The sequence below is a fragment of the Rhamphochromis longiceps genome, linkage group LG12 (genome assembly GCF_057381845.1).
Source record: "Rhamphochromis longiceps isolate RC_006_pf linkage group LG12, R_longiceps_female_GT1.1, whole genome shotgun sequence".
NCBI classification, from domain to species: Eukaryota; Metazoa; Chordata; class Actinopteri; order Cichliformes; family Cichlidae; genus Rhamphochromis; species Rhamphochromis longiceps.
In genome coordinates, this window is record NC_140568.1 from 33,450,776 (window position 1) to 33,471,876 (window position 21,101).

General features: G+C 40.8%; 2 protein-coding genes across 4 annotated transcripts in view; one reads left to right on the forward strand and one right to left on the reverse strand.

Annotated features, from left to right (window-relative positions):
- hsd17b4 (hydroxysteroid (17-beta) dehydrogenase 4) overlaps nt 1–10,089 on the forward strand; it is a 36,137-nt gene extending 26,048 nt beyond the window's left edge. The window contains exons 16-26 of one of the 3 annotated variants that reach the window (XR_014914087.1): nt 929–1,000; nt 2,914–3,017; nt 3,137–3,202; nt 3,552–3,621; nt 3,762–3,868; nt 4,803–4,889; nt 4,995–5,081; nt 5,267–5,405; nt 8,385–8,512; nt 9,522–9,676; nt 9,727–10,089. Coding sequence is in view for 1 of the 3 variants with exons in the window: in XM_085425925.1 (XP_085282051.1) it covers nt 929–1,000; nt 2,914–3,017; nt 3,137–3,202; nt 3,552–3,621; nt 3,762–3,868; nt 4,803–4,889; nt 4,995–5,081; nt 5,267–5,405; nt 8,385–8,512; nt 9,522–9,611 (950 nt within the window). In the remaining 2 variants the exon portion in view is untranslated. Of the gene's footprint in view, nt 1–928; nt 1,001–2,913; nt 3,018–3,136; nt 3,203–3,551; nt 3,622–3,761; nt 3,869–4,802; nt 4,890–4,994; nt 5,082–5,266; nt 5,406–8,384; nt 8,513–9,521 lie in introns of all 3 variants that reach the window. The other 2 variants (XR_014914088.1, XM_085425925.1) reach the window with 2 other exon arrangements.
- Nucleotides 10,090–12,330: 2,241 nt separating this feature from the next.
- dmxl1 (Dmx like 1) overlaps nt 12,331–21,101 on the reverse strand; it is a 63,983-nt gene continuing 55,212 nt past the window's right edge. Inside the window, exons 45-51 of the mRNA XM_085425928.1 lie at nt 20,121–20,181; nt 19,558–19,685; nt 18,923–19,000; nt 18,688–18,779; nt 18,503–18,555; nt 17,817–18,034; nt 12,331–15,762 (exon numbers count right to left, since the gene is read on the reverse strand). Of these exons, the coding sequence (XP_085282054.1) occupies nt 15,529–15,762; nt 17,817–18,034; nt 18,503–18,555; nt 18,688–18,779; nt 18,923–19,000; nt 19,558–19,685; nt 20,121–20,181 (864 nt within the window). The 3' untranslated portion in view covers nt 12,331–15,528. The remainder of the gene's footprint in view (nt 15,763–17,816; nt 18,035–18,502; nt 18,556–18,687; nt 18,780–18,922; nt 19,001–19,557; nt 19,686–20,120; nt 20,182–21,101) is intronic.

Here is a 21,101-nt window from a genome sequence, read left to right on the forward strand (position 1 = left end):
TACTCCCACTGCCAGTCTCAAGCCTGATAAATAGGAGTGTTGCATCAGCATCCAGCATAAAATCGGTGCCAAATCAAACATGTGGATCCAGCCACTGTGAAAAATGAGGGAGCAGCCGGCGTTGTTGTGATTTAGAATTGAATATCGACTCCAAACATTTATTTCTTTTAGCGTTTAAACATTTCTGCTTATTAAAAGCACTTTTAGAGCCTTTTTGTGTCACTTTAGCCTAAATCACACTGCAGTGGATAACACATTACATACAGCAAGGGACAAGTTTAGGTGTATTTACATGGATGGGTATTTTCAGTCTCATTTTTTTTTTTTATAATGAGTCTAGAAATCTAAACTCTGATATGACCGAGGTTACCTCAAAAGCATTGATGCATTTTGCACGTGTCCTATAACAGGACTAATAGGATTGTGAGGAGCCCAGCTCTGCCTCATGCGTTACCATTACAGAGAACGGCTTTTGTTTTTCTTAAAGATGAATGCCTCAGAGTTTCTCACAGTAGCCGACATGTCCTTGCTTTGTACAAAGTGATCATTAAAAATACTTATTTGAAACCAGATGGTGTTTTTTCTGGTTGTAACACCCAAAACTCTATTTAGTTATCCATTATTTAAGACAAGGAGAAGTAGCACACCCTTGTGAGTCTTGGTGTTTTGGCTTGAAAATTGACTTTAGTAATTAACCTACTGCAGATTAACTTTCTGACTGACTAATCTGTAATTGGAGAATTGAGGATCCAGCACATGCTACAGAGAGGTTTAGAGATTTGTCTCAAGGCTTTTAGAGTTTGTATGTTTACAAAGTATTAATTGACCTTATGTCAGATACTTTGACTTAAAACTAGAGAGGTAATAGTTTGCAGGGCTTGGATTAAATAAATAAATAAATAAATAAATAAAAAAAATACATTTTCAGGTAAACTTACCTCTGAGGCCACGATAGCAGACGTGTTGGATAAAGGATCTGGAGCCGTCATCCTCCTGGATGGTAAGGTTTCTTTTTTTCTTTTGCCATATAGGCCAAGCAGGTGATATCATTTACAGTATTTATTCCATATTCATTTGTTTTTACCACTTTAATGTGTTTCTTCCTGAGAGTCGCCTCTAAGGCTGAATTAACACGAGTTAATTTACAGTCTGTGTCTGCAGGGACTGAAATAAGGGACTGAGAGCGGCTCTTATTTTTGTTGGACAAGTCCATAGAGATGGAGGATGTTAGAGCAACTCTGATTTATAATTAATCCAACTTAAAACAAATAGCATGAAAACTTCACAGAAGAAACGTCTTCATGCACACAAAACCAGTCAGCTTCTGTTAGGATAAAGTCATTTCAGTAAGATGGCCTGTCACAGTTATGTCTCATACAAACAGCTTTGTTTGTCTCTGTGCCTGTTATGTTTTGAATTGACTTAATTAAATTAATCAGGCAGCGCGTCGACTATGAAGAGGATTTGATTCCTTCTGATAGCTGCTAATTGTTCCTCTTCATTCGGCTTCCATGCGGTTATTCGTGCGCTTCCTCCTGCTCTGGCTTGTGTCTGGCTGGTTTGTTTTTACCCCCGTCTGTTTATTATTACAGGTAATGATATGTGTAAGTATGTTGAATTCACCGTCGTTCAGTGTCTTTGCCACACTAGGGATGTTTGTTTAAATGTTTTAATAAGTTTCTCACTGCGTAGAAATCGTGTACTGCACAAGGATGAGTTTAGCTTTCTGAATCTCAAAGACATCTCACTTCAAAACATAAAAAGTCTTCTGGGACTGTTTTGCTGGACGTTAGTTGAACATTCAGATCTATTGATCTGCTGGGTTTTTTTCACACATCTCACAAGAGAAACTATGCAGGGAGTGTCCGTTATCTGGACAAAAGTGTCTTGCTGATGTCAGATAATGGCCAGACCGCTTCAAGCTGATGGAAGAGAAACGTTAACACAAGGAACCATTTGTTAAAATCGGAGGTATGCAGAAAAGCATCTCTGAATGCACAACACTCGAGTGTTGAGTGCCACTCTGGCAAAGAGCAGGAATCTGAGGCTTGCACAGGTTCACCAAAATTGACCAGCAAAAGGTTGCCTGGTCTGAGTGTCGATTTCTTTAGCCACATTCAGACTGTTGGATCAGAATTTGGTGTAAACAACATAAAAGCATGAATCCAATCTAGGGTGTATCATCAGTTCAGGCTGGTGGTAGTATAATGGTGTGGGGATGTTTTCTTGTCACACTTGGCAACAACTGGGCAACATTTAAACGACTTGGCCTACCTGAGGATTGTTGTTGAGCATGTCCATCTTTTTATAACCAGAGTGTCGTCATCTCCTGATGTCTGCTTCCAGCAGGATAATGCAGCAAAGCTCACATCATCTAAAACTGATTTCTTGAACATGTCAATAATTTCATGACCTCCACATTCTTAGGCATGTGGTGGAGCTGGAGATTCAGCTCTTGGATGTGCAGCACCTTGTGATACTATTATATGACCTATATGTAATTATTTCCAGCACAGTACATTTACAGTAGGGGCTGGGAGTGGTTCTCTGCTGTGAGAGACTGCGAAAATAGTTAAGAAGAACAATATTTCTAATTGTAAGGTATCTACGGTATGCAATATAGTTTATAGATTTGGAGAATCTTAAGGCGTGTGTGTGTGTGTTTGTATGCAGAGGAAAAGACTGAAACTACTGAGTTATGAAATAATAAAAGGTTGTATTTTATTTTTTTATGTGCAATTCATTGCAGAAGTAAGATTTTGCATGTAGGGCTTTAACATAAAGTGTAGTAGTAGTAGTAGTAGTAGTAGTAGAAGATCATTGTGGATTTGCTTTCCCTTAAGTAAAAGGACATGAATGCTCTCTCTGGCTCTGATATTTGTCATTAACTGCAAGAAATTGTGCTTCCTGCAGTGAATACCTACAGTGGCAACGAGCTGGTGTGCTACAACCAGTTTTCGGTGTTTGTTGTCGGTGCTGGAGGCTTCGGAGGAAAGAGAAGCTCTGAGAAAGCCAAAGTAAGTTTTCTGTATACAAGCTGTTTTACTAAAGGGACAGTATAAGAAAATGTAAAATAAATAAATAAATAAATAAAAATGTTATCACATGTCAAGTGTTTGTTTTGTGCTGCCTCCAGCCTCCTGTTCCTCCTCCTAAACGCTCACCAGATGCTGTTGTGATCGATTCAACCACAAGAGACCAAGTGAGTGAGTCTGTGTGGGTTTTGCCGCACAATAAATTAGCTGCATTTATAATATATGGGTGATATCGTGTGGGTCTGAAATAAACGAAGTTTTTCAGAGAGGCAGAAGTGTTTGGGGAGGGGGGGTGTGCTGACTGTGTGATGCAGGGGAAAAAAAGAAGAGGAATTTAAAACTAAATCCCTTAAGCTGTGACTGTGACTGTATTACTTCAAAGATATTCCTATTTTAGGTATCTCTTCCATTGCCTTCATGATAATTTAATTTCATCCAAGATCTGTGCATGAGAAGTTCAGGGGTTTATGAATTAGATATAGATCTAAACAATTTCTGTTTCCCCTGTGGTCACAGGCTGCCTTGTATCGCCTGAGTGGAGACTGGAACCCTCTTCATATAGACCCCAGCTTTGCTGCTATGGGAGGTTAGAGTCTAACATGTTGGGTTTTTTTTTTTTGGTTTTTTTTAAAATTTTGCTTAGGACTTAATCTTTGTCTGGTATTTTGAATGCATTTTGGTCTTATTTAAACGTGACATGCTGTACTCGACGTGCTCTCTGGTCAGGCTTCAAAGCTCCCATCCTGCATGGCCTGTGTTCGTTCGGCTTCGCTGCGAGACACGTCCTCAAGCAGTTCGCCGACAACGACCCCTCCAGGTTCAAGGCCATCAAGGTGAGCGTAACCTGCGATTTTAAACTGTGTGATCCTGCGAATGAGGCTTTCGAGTTCATGCGAAGACTACTTTCGTGATTTCAGAGAATGTCTTACGTTAGTGGTTCCTCTTTGATTTTGAGGGTGAAAAGAGCTGATGAGTGGTTCGTTACTCTGGTCCACCCTCTGTCTAGATGGTTTTCTCTAACAGACAATTACTGACAGATATCATCTGAACCTGTCATTCAGACTGTGCGCAGAGAGGCTTTCTTTAGACGAAGGAAAAAATCATTTGATTTCGATCATCTTTGATTGAGATTGAAGTTTAATATTCCAGAGACAGAATAACCTCAATAAAAATGCAAAAGTAGACCTGCAAAATTAATATTCTGCCATAAAGTATCATCTTCATGGTCGGAAACTTTACCGAGATGTTAGACAGCGTTTAATTTTGGCCACTTGTGCAGCTGCGTCAGCTTCTTTAGACAAATTGCTTTCCAGGTTAACGTCATCCGTTGCACCCGACAGCGTGACAATAGTTTAATATTCTCTTATTCATTCCCATGACGTCTCACACTTCAGTAATGGACTGATTCACATTAACGCAACATTTTATAATCTAATTCTGTGTCAGATTGCTCCCACCTTATTTCCATCACAGCACGGCTCTGCTGTAATGATGTGTCACTGAAGCTTACTTCCTTTTTTTTTTTTTTTTATCTCCGCAATACCGTTGACACTGTTTTATGGTTTCATCTCCTGATTTCTGTCACAAGGCCTTTAAGCTTTTTGATGTGAAAATCCTTTTATGCTTTGGAAATATTTTTTTTTGTGATGGAAGCTTGTGTGCAAAAAGGAGTGAGAAGTGAAGAGTTAATATGGCTACCATCTCAGAAACCTGTATCTGCAGATCCGCCACCCTCGCTCTCCTTAACCGCCCGCCTTTGCTCCTCAGGTTCGCTTTGTGAAGCCGGTGATGCCGGGTCAGTCACTGCAGACTGAGATGTGGAAGGAAGGCAACAGAGTTCACATCCAGTGCAAAGTGAGTGTCTTTAAGTTTGGCTTGGATACAATCAGAACAATTTTAGGGATGAATGGGTAAATGTTACACTACAGTGAAGTTTCAGCTCCAGTCTCTCTCATCCAGGTGAAGGAGACCGATGCAGTCGTGCTGGCAGGAGCCTATGTGGATTTGCACGGAGCCTCAGGAGCATCTCCAGAAAATCTCTCTCAGGTACATCAGTCGGAAAATACTCCATTCAATTTTACCTAACTCTGTCCTAGAGCACCTGATGTCTTTTTTCGTATTTGTAGGTAATTTGGACAAAATGAATTTGTACTTGGGACATATCACGATAATGGATCCTGAAAATGAGAATGGACATGAGCTTTTAATGTCATTTCTACTTATTCGTGCAGGGAGGTGGCCTTCAGAGTGAGCTGGTGTTTGCAGAGATCGGCCGTCGTATCAAAGACGTGGGCTCAGAGCTGGTCAAGAAGGTGAACGCTGTGTTCGGCTGGGAGATAACGAAAGATGGGAAGAAAGCGGCACAGTGGAGTAAGTCTACTGAATGCTTTGAGAATAAAAATATAACTTTAGTTCAGGTAACTACATTTGATCATCAGTATAACATAGAGTCAGTTTAATATCAGGTAGCACAGGTAGTCCAGCTCCTCCAGGGTAGCACATCTACATGTGCCGCCTCAAGGCTTTCTGTCTAGTGGAGGAGAGATCATGAGGAGAGCTGGATGGGATTGTACTATAGTGTCAAGTTCCAGTGTTCTACAAAATGACCTTCATCATGACAGTTGCACAATGGCGAGCACAGATCCTTAAATGAAGTGTGTGCTCACAGCCGGGCACCATGCAGCTGTGCAATACCATTCCTTTTCTAGGGGCTGTCTGATTGCTTTGCCAGTGGATCTGTTGCACCAAAGGAGGTCTGATGCAGCGCGGTGGTTGTATCATATTTAGAAGGTCCTGACTTTTATGTGGAATAAATAAATACTACAAACATCCCGTGGAGTATTTTTGCAGATTACACTGTGATCTGCAGTGAGACACGGAAGGAAATCGAAGAGGGCGTGGAGAGGTGGAGGAATAAAAGTCTGTAAGGAAAGGTGTAACAGCGAGAGTTTAAATACCTGAGGTCAACCTTGCAAAGCAACAGACAGTGCACAAGAGGGCTGAAGATGAGAGTGGAGTGGGTGGAGACAAGTATCAGGGGTGATTTGTGACTGGAGGAGTGAAAGGGAAGGTTTCTAAGATGATAGTGAGACCTGCTATGATGTATGGTTTGGACACAGTGTCTCTGACAGAAAGACAGGAGGCGGAGTTGCAGATGTTAACATTTTTGTAAGCAGGATGGAGAAGACTAGAAATGAGTGCATCAGAGGTACAGCTAGAGACAAAGTAAGAGATGAAAGGCTGAGATGGTTTGGATGTGTGCAGAGGAGTAAATATGGAGCTGCCAGGGAGGACGAAAAGAGGAAGACCTCAGAAGATGAATGGATGTAGTGAAGAAGGTCATGCAGAGGGCTGGTGTGAGATGGGGGGAGATGGTGCGCTAGACAACTCTTAAGGGAGCACATGAGTAAAGAATAAGAAATAATAAAGATTTGAACCTTTTACATGCAACTTTTGGAAGTTGGTTCAAGTATTCCAGGCAGATTTATTGTGTTGTAATTGGTCTGCTAAACATATCTGACAAAGGCTGCTGTATGGGCTCAAAATGTGGTCATAAATATTTTGTACTTGTAAAAAAGATTTGTGTGTGCGTAAAAAAGATTTGTATGTGTAAAAAGAATTTGTGTGTGCGTAAAAAAGATTTGTATGTGTAAAAAAGATTTGTATGTGTAAAAAAAATTTGTGTGCGTAAAAAAGATTTGTGTGTGCGTAAAAAAGATTTGTATGTGTAAAAAAGATTTGTGTGTGGACTTAGAAAAAAACCCCCTGCAAGTTACAAGTACGGATTTTTGACCCTATTTTTCTACCCTTCATCTGATTGGTCAATGTCATGTCAATCACACATGTAACAATCCAATCAGAGAACAGATGGGTTAGGCTGTCAGAGGGGCGCTTTTTTGAACTGCAGGTCCTTGAAGGGTGATACCGTTTGAAGCTGGAGGATCGCTATATAAATATCCGATAGCAGCTAGGTCCCCTAACTTTCAGTAGCTGTTGAAAGGAAAAAGTTGTGGTATATCAGTGGTTAGAAATAACATTATTACTTTAGGATTAGTTTAACACAAAGTCAGGGCTGACCCAGGACCATTACTGTGAGTCACAGTGCGCAGCATAAAAGTCCTTTCACATCGGATGCAGGATACGCTGCTAATGCTAACTGCTAACTAAAAGCAAAGGATCCAGAATTTGTTACGCTGGCTGCTGGGCTCTGTGGGTTTTTGCAGCTGCTCTACCTGTACTAGATGCACCTGCTCCTTGTCTTTTCTATCTCTGACTTTATGTCCTCTACAAGAGTTTGTTTTTTTTGCTAGTTCTTCAAATGTTCAATAAAAACATGTATGCTAATTCATAACGAAGAAAGCTTTGTAATGAAGACTGTCATTTCCAAAACACTGCCCGCCCCCACCCCGCGGTCCGCAGCGCTGTTGAAAAGGCTGTGGAAGTCCCTGTATTAAACACGTAGACCTGTGACATAAAAATCACCAAACTCGGACAACCACAGACTGTTTTCCTTCGTGGTGATGAAGGAAAACGCTGGGTTGGCATGTAAAAGGGCATTTATTCCCTTCAAAGACCTGCAGTTCAAAAAAGCGCCCCTCGACAGCCAAACCCATCTGTTCTCTGATTGGATTGTTACATTTGTGATTGACGTGACATTGACCAATCAGATGAAGGGAAGAAAAATAGGGTCAAAAATCCATACTTGTAACTTGCAGGGGTTTTTTTTCTAAGTCCACACACAAATCTTTTTTACGCACACACAAATCTTTTTTTACACATACAAATCTTTTTTACGCACACACAAATCTTTTTTACACATACAAATCTTTTTTACGCACACGCAAATTCTTTTTACGCACACAAATCTTTTTTACACATACAAATCTTTTTTACGCACACGCAAATTCTTTTTACACATACAAATCTTTTTTACGCACACACAAATCTTTTTTACACATACAAATCTTTTTTACAAGTACAAAATATTTATGACCACATTTTGAGCCCATACTGCTGCTCATGTTGCTCGGGTGGTTCGGAGTTCACACATTTAAATTTCCCCAGAGAGGGTTGGGAGTGATTTTTGTGATGGATTTACAAGGCCGCAAACCTCCTGTCAGCATAAAATTGATTGTGCTGCTGCTCACTGGAGTGTCCCGTAGTAAATTTGTGCTCGACTGTCTTCCTCCTCCTTTCTTTTCTCAAAAAAAAAAAATCATATGATTGGCTCCCACGCGCACCCATGAAACGAAGGTTAAGACACAGGTCACGGGTTAAATAAGCCGTTCAGGTCAATTTTGAAGCTTTGATTTTGATTTAGCTTTTTTCTTCTGTGCCGTTTTCCTTTAGCCATTGATCTGAAGAGCGGCAGCGGGTCATTGCACAAAGGGCCTTACGGCGGAAAGGCGGATGTGACCATGACTGTGTCGGACGAAGACTTCATGGAGGTGGTGCAGGGGAAGCTCAACCCTCAGAAGGTGACTGTTGAGTCGTAATAAAACAACGTTAATTAGTTGCTGTGTGAAGAATGACCTTGTTTTTATTTATTTTTTTAAAATTCTGCACAGTGACTCACCTGCTTCATGCTCTTTAAAGCTTCTGTGCTCACACTGGTAAATATTTTAGTTAAAGTTTACAAAAACCTGCAGAAATCCTTTTATGACCAAGTGGTTTTGTTTTTAAAAAAAAGCCTCATATTTTAAATCACGTCTTCTTTGGGATGTTAAAATCACTTCTAGTACATTGTAATTAAAGGGAAAGTGCCTTCGAGGAGCCCTTCAGTCTGTAACGACTACCTCCCTGATCTCGTCATGTCAGATTTTTAAAAAAATAATGAATGCAATGATCTATCAGATCAGAAAGCTCTCGGCGGGGGTAATCAATCGGCAGTACTTCCCATCTGTCACTGGCGATGACAGATGGGATGTGGCTACTGTAAAGAATTTATATGCTTCCCGGAGCGCCTGATATTGATCTGAGGAGCGCATGTGCACGCTCTTAACAAAGAGTGTCATCGGGCTGGGTGCTGCTTTTCCACTCTCCCTCATGATGAAAAGGAGCAGCTGGAGGAAGATTAGTCAATGGGGTTGAAAGGCACACCGCTGTCATTGCAGGGTCATCATAACCCCATCATGTGATTGATTTTTTTTTTTTTTTTTTTAATCTTATCTGTGGAAAGCGGTACAAGTCGGCAGTGGTTCAGTTTTTCCCAGTGAAGGCGCTTCTCTGCTGCACGCTTGGCTCCGTACCTTGTGGATATGAATAATATAATATTCTTTGATTGTTCTGCTGCCAGAGAACCGGTAGCCAAAGATTCCCTTTTGTCCGAGACCTTGTTGGTGTTAGCTGCAGGCGTCTTGGCCCATTTTGCTCTCTCTTTGTTCTTGAAAACGATTAACAGCCAGCCGGCTCCTAAACAGAAGAGACTGTGGCTCTTTGGGAAGAAAAAAAAATGCTCAAGTGTTTCTTTGTTGTTTTCTTTGTTAGGCCTTCTTCTCTGGCAAGCTGAAGGTTAGAGGGAACATCATGCTGAGTCAGAAGCTGGAGGTTATCCTGAAGGACTACGCCAAGCTGTGAGCTCCTCAGCCAGCCAATCAAATGACTTCAAGAACTGACCAACCTACAAGCTCGCCTTCTCCTTCTGTGTGTGTGTGTGTGTGTGTGTGTGTGTGTGTGTGTGTGTGTGTGTGTGTGTGTGTGTGTGTGTGTGTGTGTGTGTGTGTTTACATACTTTTCCACTCGAGGGAAACACACAAAGTGACCCTGAGAATTAATTCTGAAGTGTCACTAATCAAGTTTCAAAGAGTCTGAAATAAAACGTCTTTATTCTCAGCCATCATGAGGAGAAACTGTAATTCAGAGCACCTGGTTATTTACACCTGGCTACAGTCGGTCCTTGCTAACCTGTGCCTAATGAATCATGTAGAAAATAACCAAAGCATTTCATAAATGTAATTGCTTCACAAAGACTGTGCTCAAATGTGTCTAATGAAACGATTGCTCTTCTATTAAAAAGAACTAAATGAGAATAAAACCTCATCGTTTAACACTTAAATGGCTAAAGATGTCTTGTTTTTTACTTTAATGTATCTACTGACTGTGTTTAGTGTGAATGAGAGACCTCCTGCATCTGCAGCTCTCTTCGCTTCCAGCAGCTTTTCTGATTCACTCTCAACACTCTGTTGTTGTTTTTTGTATTTTTGGCAACGGCAGTACATAAACGCTCTACACCCCCCCCCCCCCCCCCCCCCCCACGCTCCTCATATATGTACCTATACTCAATGGCTAAGGGGCCCCGCAGGGGAAAGCTATAAGATTGTCAGGCTGTTGGAAATGCCACTCCAAATGTCAATGTTGTGTCCAAAAATGTCAGTTATTGTAGGTTAATAAGAACTCACTGACCACTGGAGCAAACATTTTTTATGCCACAGTCCTGTTTTGTTAGTTTTTCTGGCAGGAAATGTGGGACACTGCTGCATTTCTTTGCATGTTAGCCAAACTGCCAACCATGGCACTGAGGAAGATCTGTCGTATGTACAGCGCTCTGGTTTTAAAGTATAGAAAAATACCATAGTTCCTGCAGAATGACAGATTTTCTTCACATCCTTTTTTAAAACAGTATTTATCCTGTGTTTTTATTGTACAGTCATCTGGAGTTATAAAAATTGAATGAGTGTGAATATAGACGTAAACTTCATGCTGAGACTGATTTTTGTCTGAAACGGTAACAGAACTTTTATTAAAGCATTTACAGCATCTAAACTGAATTTTAATATTTTTTTTTTCCTTTGTGCACCACAGCAGTGGATTTGAAACGAAGCAATCAAGATGTGATTGAAGTGCAGACTTTCAGCTTTAATTCAAGAGGTTTAGCAAAAATAAATTGCAGCCAGGTGTGGCCTGTTTCTTTCATCTTTTCTAACAAATGAAAGGATAGAAGGTAATTCTTTGAGCTGAATTTGTTTTGTAGCTGCTCATATTGAAACTCTCATTATGTAGATCCACAAACAAGAAGGCAAAGACTTTGGAAAATCACTAACTGAAGAATGTTAAAACATAATCCTTTGTGTAATTCTTCCTCTTCTTTGTAAAAGTACCACCTAAAATAAACATGTAATTTTGCAGTTAAAATCACACATTGATTGTTCATTTCAGGTCTATTGAGATTTTACACAGAGGCAAAAACTTGGCAGGTGGACCTTGTTGTAATTGCTATAATTACCACCAAATCTTTATCAGAGCAAAGGTGATGTGCTTTTTTTCCCTCCCTTTTTAAAGGAAATGAAGTGATTCAGAGTCGAACCAAAGAGTCACCACCGGCAGCTCTTTAAAAGGAAAAACTGAATTTAATGTATTTTTAGCTGGTGTTGCAGTGGTTGCCACAATCAGCCTACAGTAAGGACTCCTCTTTATATGTTAGTCTTACAGTGGTTTTATATATAGTTTAATATGAGGTCAGTGTATGTGCAGTTATGCCGAGTGTGTCATATTTTATATATGCAGTTTCTGAGACTTCACTACATCACCAGTGTGACTTTTTCCCCTCTGAAAAACCAAAATAAATTGGAAAAAACACATTAAAAAAGCCAGATGCAAATTAAAAGTCAATATGGAAGTTAAATTTATTTATTTTTTAACAAATTTGTCAGATGGTTTAATAAACTCACCATTTAAAATAATAATAATAATAATAATAAAGAATTTTCAGGCTTTAATGGGTTAAATCTTTGGTTTGTAAGAGATGGCCGATTTACGGAAGAGGATTAGGGCCACTGGAAAAAAAAAAAATCTGAGAAAAAAGTCAGAATTCTGACTTTTTTCTCAGAATTCAGGAAAAGAAGAAGAATAAAAAAGACGTGCCCACTTTGCCCCCCCGTGGCCCTAATCCTCTTCCGTACCGATCAGACAAAAGGTCAATGTTTTAAACGTAAAGGAGCTCGTATAGCTTAAATAAACCGAGAGGTTCACCGAACAAAGCGGAAGAATATATATGGAGCTGGAAATGGGTGTGAAAAAGTTAACCATTATTTATTAAATTCACTTTCATTCATATAGCGCCAAATCACAGTTAAAGTATTTCGTCTCGTTTAAAATGACTTAAATCATCGTTCTTCCCCATTCTGATGCTTAATTTGAACTTCAGCTGGTCATCGTTGCCATGTCTGTGTACCTAAATGGATCGACTCGATGCCGTACGATTGGCTGATTAGATCAATATGCAGATTAACAGGTGTAACTAAGTGAATACCGATATGATTGTGTATTGCAATGCTCTGACATCACAGAACACATCTGCTCGTGTTATACAATCCTTTTATTACATCAGTACATTTTCCTGTTTATAATACACTGATTTATACAATATCTCTACTATAAAATTAGAATAATCTGATCAAATTCACATTTTCAATATGCAAGTGTTTTTAAAGCGCTTGATATGACGATCCGCTTCTTTGTGATCAAGCCAAGTGAGTTTTTTCTTCATCTACGATTTTAACGTTAATAAAGAGAATCTGAAATCTTCCAGTCTTTGAAAGAATAATGAGAAGTATTAGATTAAAAAAACAACAACAATTATTTATTCTCCAGTGTCTGTTCGAGCAGATATCGTTTGGCTTTGATAAAACTCATTTTATTGTCCTTCTGCTGCAGGAGTACAAAGGAATCTCCAAACACTTTAATTGGTGTGAAAAACAAAAATAGTCCACATCAGAAAAACAAAATAACCTAGAACAAAACAAAAGGAAACAATGACGAGAAAAGAAAAATTAGTAAGATTACATCTGCTGCCTGAACAGTATAATTCTAAATATGAACATTTTCATAAATATACCTGTTTGTACACAATGATTTTCTTCATAAAGTGGCTTTCGTCGTTACCTACCGCTAATCTACGACTAATCGTTGCGATTATGCAGGTATTATCAGAAGCTAGTTCATGGATCTTTATATTTACACACGCAGTATGTAACTGTGATCAACCTGCTTCATATAAAAGGTTTTCTATACTTCATCCACCCTGAAATCAAAGCTAATCTCTATTTGCTTCCCTACAGCAGCAAAACAAGGCTCTATGGGCAGTTAGCTTACTGGATTAACAGTTTGTAAGAGCCTCTTCCTTAGTCAAGTGGAAGACGCATCATGTGATACAACAGCCTAGATTGTATTTTCCAAACGTGTACTGAAGGCAATGAGCTGCATTTGGATGATATAAAAAGAAGTTAAAGAATTTTTAAAAAGATAATTGATAATTAAGTGTGACAAAAGAAGAAGTAAATCTAATCAAATTAAAATAAAGGCAAATTATTCAAAAGACATCTGTCAATCATGGTCCATGTGAAAAATTAGAGCTAGGAGTCGATGAAAGGGAGGTGCAGGGTAACCGGAATAAAACATTTCCACAGCAAAACTAAATCTCCATAAAATTTGAACCCCTCCCCCTCAAAAAACCCTTTCCATTGCCAACAGCAAAGCTTCCTGCTACATGATCGGAAGCTTAACATTTCCAAAAACAAAACTCACCCAGAGGTGGTGTTCTGACGGCCCCTATCAATGTGTTAAATTGAAGCTACCTTGTGCAACCGATTATCAATAATAAACAACATGAGCAGAACCAGCAGTCCTAGTACTGTGCCAGGTTGGCAGAAGTAGCCTTCAGAGATTTAAGGACACTTAATATTGAATGAATACCTCTGGTTCTAGGCCGAGATGAACAAATATCTCATTACGTATTGTCATCATCTCATCACCTAAGACCATGCCTGCCTTCTATCCTTATATTCATAACACTACATATAATTTAGCTTAGTTTTTACGTGCAAATACACAAAAATCTGGCACAATCAGACAGCCCACTGGGTGGTGGCACGCATACACCGATCAGCCACAACATTAAACCATCCAAAAAGACCGAAACAGTTTCCCAAAGCTGCTCAGATGAACAGCTCTGACCGGCTGAGGGATGGAGCGAGTGGTTTTGGGTCGGTGCAGCGGATCCTTCGGGTCCTGTAGGGTTGTGAGTTTGGGGCGGAGGATGAGCCCCCGAGGATGAGGCTTGTTCTGGTGGCAGATCACATTGGAATCTGGGTGTCTGGGCTCTTTTCCAAGTTCTTCATGCTGTTCCTGAGCAGTATTTGTGGTGGCTTCTGGGAGGAGACGCTGGGGAGTGAGGGTGGTGTGCTTGCATGGTTGGTGTGTGTAAAAAACAAACAAACAAACCAAAAAAAACAGAGGTTTCCCGGCAGAGCATGGATGATGAATGCTACTCACGTCACGTGAGAGTGGTTTAAATGTACCAAATCCTGCTAGCCTGGTTAAGGAGCAGCTCAACATTTTGGAAAACACTTGCTTTCTGACAGCGTTCGACCACTTTCATGTCTGTCTGTTAAAAATAAAGACAGCCCTGATGTGGAAACTATTGGCTTCGTCTAGCAGTAACAAAATCAGCCAAGGAGCACTTGTACTGCTCTCCGATGGTGTGTATGAAGGTAAAAAGCGTCAATATGCCAGACTCTTCTTTAACGGACGGAGCTAATTACCTAGGAGTGCGTGGATCCCAGGAAAGTGTGTGCTGATCGGCTGATTTTGTGACCGTTATTAGCAGTTTCCCCATTTCTGGTTTTTGTTCTAAGCCACCCAGCAGCTCGCTGAAGGCTCATATTTAAGCGGACAAACACAAAAACTGTCGCGTAAGGTCTGTATCAGAAAACGAATGAGAGAATCTCCCAAATATGTTAAGCCGCTGCTTTAAATTCATGAACCATGTTTATTGGTACCATAGTTATAAATCCTGCGTTCATTTCAATTGCAGCTGGGTTACAGAAAGGTGCCTAAAACTAAACACAGCAGCAACATAACACTAGGAGGCTGTGAAGCGTCCTGATCCTCTGCTACTCCAACCAAGCTGGTTTATCTGGAGCACCAGAACTGGATATGATGTGCTTTGAACGTCCACCGACTGTTCCGCTTTGTGCCAAGGGCTCTGAAAGTGATCACCTGAATGCTTCCAGAAGAGCTTTTGCCATCATCACAACTGATTTCCTAATACAAACTAAAACGTATCTTGTATAAGTGAAACAATGCTGCAGGTTTAGACTTCACACCTGCTCCTACAGCTTTCACTTCCTGTGCAAAAAGTGCTCTCCGTGTGTTGTTCGGTGGAGACAGAGATGGCTGTTTTGTGCAGAGTCTCCAGCTGCTTATTTTGTCTCTCCTTCAGCTGATTCTGACTGAAGGTGTCCCGTGCACATTAGCCTGCATTTGCCTTTCTCTACATTTTAAAACACTTGTAAAAGCTCCTGTGTTTGGTTAGCTTTAAAGTCAAATTTGGATTCAGGTGGATCACAACAGGTGATACAGCACGGTCACCTCCCTTCTGTGAAAGTCTATAAATCCTAGAAATGAATCAGTTGCCATTTTTCCAATCACGTATGACACGCAATTCACAAATCGTGCCTCTGCTCACATAAACTGTTTTAATGCCACACTTTTCTGTCTATATGAAGAATTTCACATCATTCTTGAGGTTGCCGTGGTTGTTGTTCGTAACGCTGAAGCGGTTCGGGAGGATCCTCATCTTCATGGTACCGTCCGCGCCGCAGGAGAAGATGTAGTTAGCTGGTCCCACTTCGAGCTGCATCACACCTGTGCCGAGGTTCCTGAACAGCGACTGGCGAGCGTGTTCGTTGGGAAAGGTGTAAAGGAGGCTATGCGTGGTCAGGCTCCAAACCTGGAGGAAGCAAGGAAGATTTGAAAAATCAGAAACAGGACAGTTTAATGGAGTTTGTTTCGGTCAAAGGGAGAATGCGTCTCTATAAAAACATCTATAAACAATCCAAACCTGAATGAACTGAACCTACTAAGAACCTGATGAAGCTCATTCTCTGATTAAAAAACATGACCAGTATAAAAAAAAATTAAAATCCCCCAAACCAAATATCTTTTGCCATAAATTCTCTCCGATGCTCTAACTCCAAGATGAAAAAGTCACAAACTGCTTCATAATTTGATGATTGTGCTGAATTCTTTGCTTTCTACAAGTAACTGTGTTACTTGTGTGTTGAGTGTGCAACACACTCAACCATCGAACAATCATGTTCTGACTCAGACTGGAATCAGTCTCAGACAAACTGGTGAAGGTTCCAATTTAGAAATGACAATTCCAGCATGTTTAAATTCATGTGAATCAGTGAGCGCAACTTGTCTGCGACGTGTCTCAATGTGCAGTAGGAGATTCAACTCAACTGGTTGCCAACTGATTGCATCCTTGTTTATATTCCTGTATAAAAGCAAGGTTACTAAGCAACTATGTCCTATGACTTACAGTTAGTAACCATCCTGCAGCAACTGGGTCACTGTTTGCGGATGATTTTCTGAATTTCTGTTTCAAAATGTATGTAATTGCCAGCTTCTGTTTTATTGCCATCTTAATGCATGAAAGTTGCTCCAAAGAATGCAAGTGGCTGCAGACCTGGTCCAAGCCTTCAAAACTACTATTTCAAAAGCAAGTTCACAGCAAACCGTCCTAATAATCTTTGCAGTGCCAGGGTCTCATCACGGTTATGATTATTATTGTGATGTTGGACATTTGTCTCCCCCCCCCTCCTCTCATCCCTTTGTAGCTATAGTCACTAATGTAGTTTAAACTTAAATGTGCTCTTAGTGGTATCCAGTTCAAACTTGAGATTAATTTGGTACCTTTTATTCTGTCATGGCTACAACTCGCTGTTGACATTTCATTGTTTCATGCATTCTTACTTTGCCCCTTTAAGCCTGTATTTAAGAATTATTTCTTCACTGAAAACAACATCAATGTAATACGGTCAGGTTTGGGTGCTACTGCAGCAGAATGTATTGTGGCCTCTTTACCAGAAAAAACAGAAATACATGGCTGAGTTTCCACTGAAGACCTCGATAGGCTCTGAACAACTTGGATCATTTGACTCGTATTCTCAGTCTGGGAGCTGCATGATTCATTAAGGTATCTAATTTATTGAAGTTCCAGCTCTCATCAAACACTTTAATTGTATACTGACTGACTGCAAACTGCAAACTGTTGTGCTGCACATTTATAAGCTTTTAAAGACTTTAGATGAGTAACCTCACGCACAGCTTTGAAAGGTTTTTTTTTTCTGAGCAATTATCCAGAGTGAAAGTCATTTGAATTTCAAGCAGATGCGCACTGCACCATTCTACATGTGAGCGACACAGGGGCTTCATCCTTGGAGTGACAGCTGTGTGATCTGCAGCAGCATATCCAAGTCAAAAAGATAAAAAAGACCTGCTGTCTCTGGTAATATATTAGCTGCAGACATTCACATCCTCCTCCTACTGCCTTCTCCTCTGCCTTTCCCAGTGTCAACCCACTTTCACCTTACATGTTAGTCTCCATCAGTCACACAGCTGTCCCGAGCAGGTGGTTAATCACAAGTGACAATGGATTTCTTTTGCTTTGCTGGAGGTCACCGTCTCCACCGATAAACGCAACAGAGACATACACGTCTGGGTGCCAAACGCCCTGGAGGGCAGTTCTGCAAGTGACGAATTTACGAGGGTAGAGGAAATGATCAAGTCTCTTCATATAGATTTTTAGGATAACTGTACCCAGCGAAGCTCATGTAAAACTAAAGACCTTCGAGAAGAAACTCGAAGAGCATTTATATCACAGCAAACTGTCTGCTTCCCACTTGCAAACAAATTAACAAGTGCTGTACACCTGAAAAAAAAATGCCACTCAGAAACATTTTATCACACATCAAATGTCAAAAAGACTAGTTGACAAACCTTAATGTTGCCCTCAGCTGATCCACTGATAAAGCAATCCTCAGTTGGATCGACGGCTAGTGCTTTGACCGGCGAGTCATGGGCCTGGAAGCTCTGCCGCTGGTGCTTGTGGGAAAGCTCCAGCACGCTGATCCAGCCCTTCCTCCCGCCTGTGATAAGCAGCTGCTGCCTGGGGGCCATGGAGAGCACGGTGGCACCGGACTCGTGGCAGCTGAAAGCTAAGGACAGAGAGAGGTAGACAGAAGAGAAAAATGTCAATCATAGTTCTTAAATGTTTTTCGCCATTTGATTTAATTTGTTTTCAAACTTTCTTTCCAACACCAAAAGGTATTTATTACAGAACAGCGGCTCTGAATGTGGGGACACTGGCAATCTCCAGGAATCTGTGAACCATAACCAAGGAGCCTGCAAGGCATCCTCCATTAATTTAATATCTTGTCCTTTTCCCTGCTGTCATAGGGGGAGAAAACTGAATAGTCCACCAGTCCATCACAGGGCTAACACAGAGACGCAATCACTCATGCTCACATTCACAAGTACTGCCAATTTAGAAAGACCAATTAGTCTTATATGCATGTCTTTGGACTGTTGGAGAAAGCTGGAGTAGCTGGAGAAAATCCATTGAAGCATGTGATTAACCATGCCAAAGACACTACTAAATAGGCTAATTAGGTGCAGTATCTTACCTTGCACAAGGCTGTTAGCAGGAGTCACTAGTGTGTCCCACAGACACACATTCCTGTAGAGTCAAAAGTAACCAAATTACAGTATTTTCTAACATTTTCATTACAGAACATATCATTAGGCACAGCAGATTCAGTGTTTAATGAGAGGTGGCATAGGATTAAATTGACTGGAAAGTCTGTGGGACCTGTTGTCTGTTGAAAGACCCGCAGTGGCGATGAGGGAGGAAGAGCCCACAAAGAGAAAGTCATTAGCTGTCTTGTTGTGGCACTGCAGAGTCTGGTAGCGGGAAACAGAGAAGTGACAGTGACGTTAATAATAAAGCAGGACAAGAATAAACAAAAAGGAGTGTGACAGAAAAACAGGAGGACACTCGAGGGATATAGAAGAAAAACCAGCTAAATGAGCTGCGAGCATCTCACCAGGTATGGTTTCGGTGTAGTCCCGCTTGTGTTGGTCTGCCAGAGACTCAAGGCTCCATCAGCATCCACAATCCCAAACTACAGAAAACAAGCACAAAGCAGATATCACACTTTGCTGTAAATAGGATAGAATGATCCCTTATATTGCATTTGACATATATATTAAAAAATGTTTGTGCTCACTCCCTCACTGTGAATTTGTCCTCCAAAACATGTCAACAGCCTCATACGGCCAAGCACCACTTACATAACTAAAGTGCTTTCTATATCCTCTCATTCCTTTTTGCCCTCTTAAAGCATATTTTGCGCTCTGGGCTGCATCAAGCAGGTAAGAGAGCGCTGGCACGAGAGAGGCACCATCTGAGAAAATTATTAGCTTGAGGCGAGTGCCTCAGTTTAGAGTGTTTGAATCACTGAGCTGAAGAACAATGCGTGCTGAAGCCAACCTCCCCGCTGTGGTCCGTGCCTGAACGGCAGAGGAAGTGTGAAAACGTTTCCGAATGCGACAGGCTCACATCACTCTGCAGTCATGTTGCAAAGCTAAGAATAGCCTGACATCTGTATGGCGGTAGTCAGCAGGCCAATGTGTTCACTATCCTGGTACACAGAGCAGGAGGGGTGTGAGAGTTTGTAACCTTGTTTCCTTGATGGTTGAATCGTATCCTGGTGACTCTGGAGTTGCCTGGACTTCGGAAGCAGATGATCTGCTGGGAGTGACCCCATTCAAACATCCTCACGCTACCATCCTGAGCTCCTGTCAGGTCTGATGAACAGAAACAAAACCGCACGTGATAACAGCTCATCTTCCAATACATCCCAGTGACCATTCAGACCTCAACAGGAGGGTTTTGGCACTTCTTTGTTCCCAAATTCATCTACTACATAAGTGAAGACCAGGTTAAATTGATTGAAAGCCGTTTTCATCCCAGACAAACACTCCTCAGCTGCATCACCAGTCTGCAGTTTGACTGGAAAATACAAGTTTGCAGCAAAGTGAGCGCACTCAGCCTTTAGCAGCACTGGGACTAATGGAAAACAGCTCTGCCAGTTTACAAATATCAACATAAGAGAAACTTTTTTTTGTATGTAATCACCCCCTGAAGGCTGTTTTTCAACAGCAGATATATGATGTCCGAATACCACTTTTAATAGGCGAATAGTTTTCTAATCTACCGACAGACATCGGAGTTGTACTTACAGTACGGCAGTGTGGGATGGGAGGTCATTCTTCGCACATTGTTGATATTTCTCTTGATCATCTGGGAGAAGAAAAGTGAAGAGGAGGAGGAGGAGAAATTCAGTGAGAAAACAGAGCTTCATCATGGTAAAGAATAAATCTTTAAAACCAGGTGAAGTGCAGAGAGATGTAGTGAAACAGTGTTATGCTGTTTTAAAGCCCCTTTTACACAAAATACACGTTTCCTGACGGTGTCACATGACTTGAAGGAATGATTTTTAAATCCCTTCTCACATGGCTCCCTCACACGTGCTTCATTCAGAAATAACATGATGTAGATTCTGATGATTAACTTTAACGTGACCCCTTTAATCATGATCATCAAAAGCAAGAAAGGTGCTTACTCCTGCTTCCAGTGAATCCACTGACAACCTATCATTTTCTCGTTAAAGTAAATTCTGTCAACGTTATAGTCCAAAAGGCAGACACTAAGTCTAACTTAATGTCTTCACATACTGTAGGTTAGACATTTTAATTGATATTCAATATTTTGTTCATGCAGCTGACGGATAAATTAAAAATATTGGCATCAAATACTGGAGGGTTGGCCAACTGCCATTAGCCAACCCTCAGCTTCCCAGTCAACACACCTATGGTATTATTTTGAAAATCCTACGTTACCTAGTTTTCAAATTACTACATTCACAAACTTAGGTGACCACATTGCCCGCACGCCCAGGGGGGTGAGGACAATAGCCCATCAGCCTGAGCGGAAAAAACTTTTGCCACTTTGCTTCCCTCCTGTTTGACGCTCTCTTTCAGGGGTAATTTATTTGTAACTCCATATTCGTTCTTGCACTCAGAAATAATCCAGTTTTTTTTAAAAAAGATAATAAAATAAAGGAGGATTTTGAGCTGTTTTATGGTGCATTCCATTTTTACTCCTCTCCCTTAAGACCACTGTTTCTTCTGCTTGGCTGCCCCTCATAAACTTTAGCCATT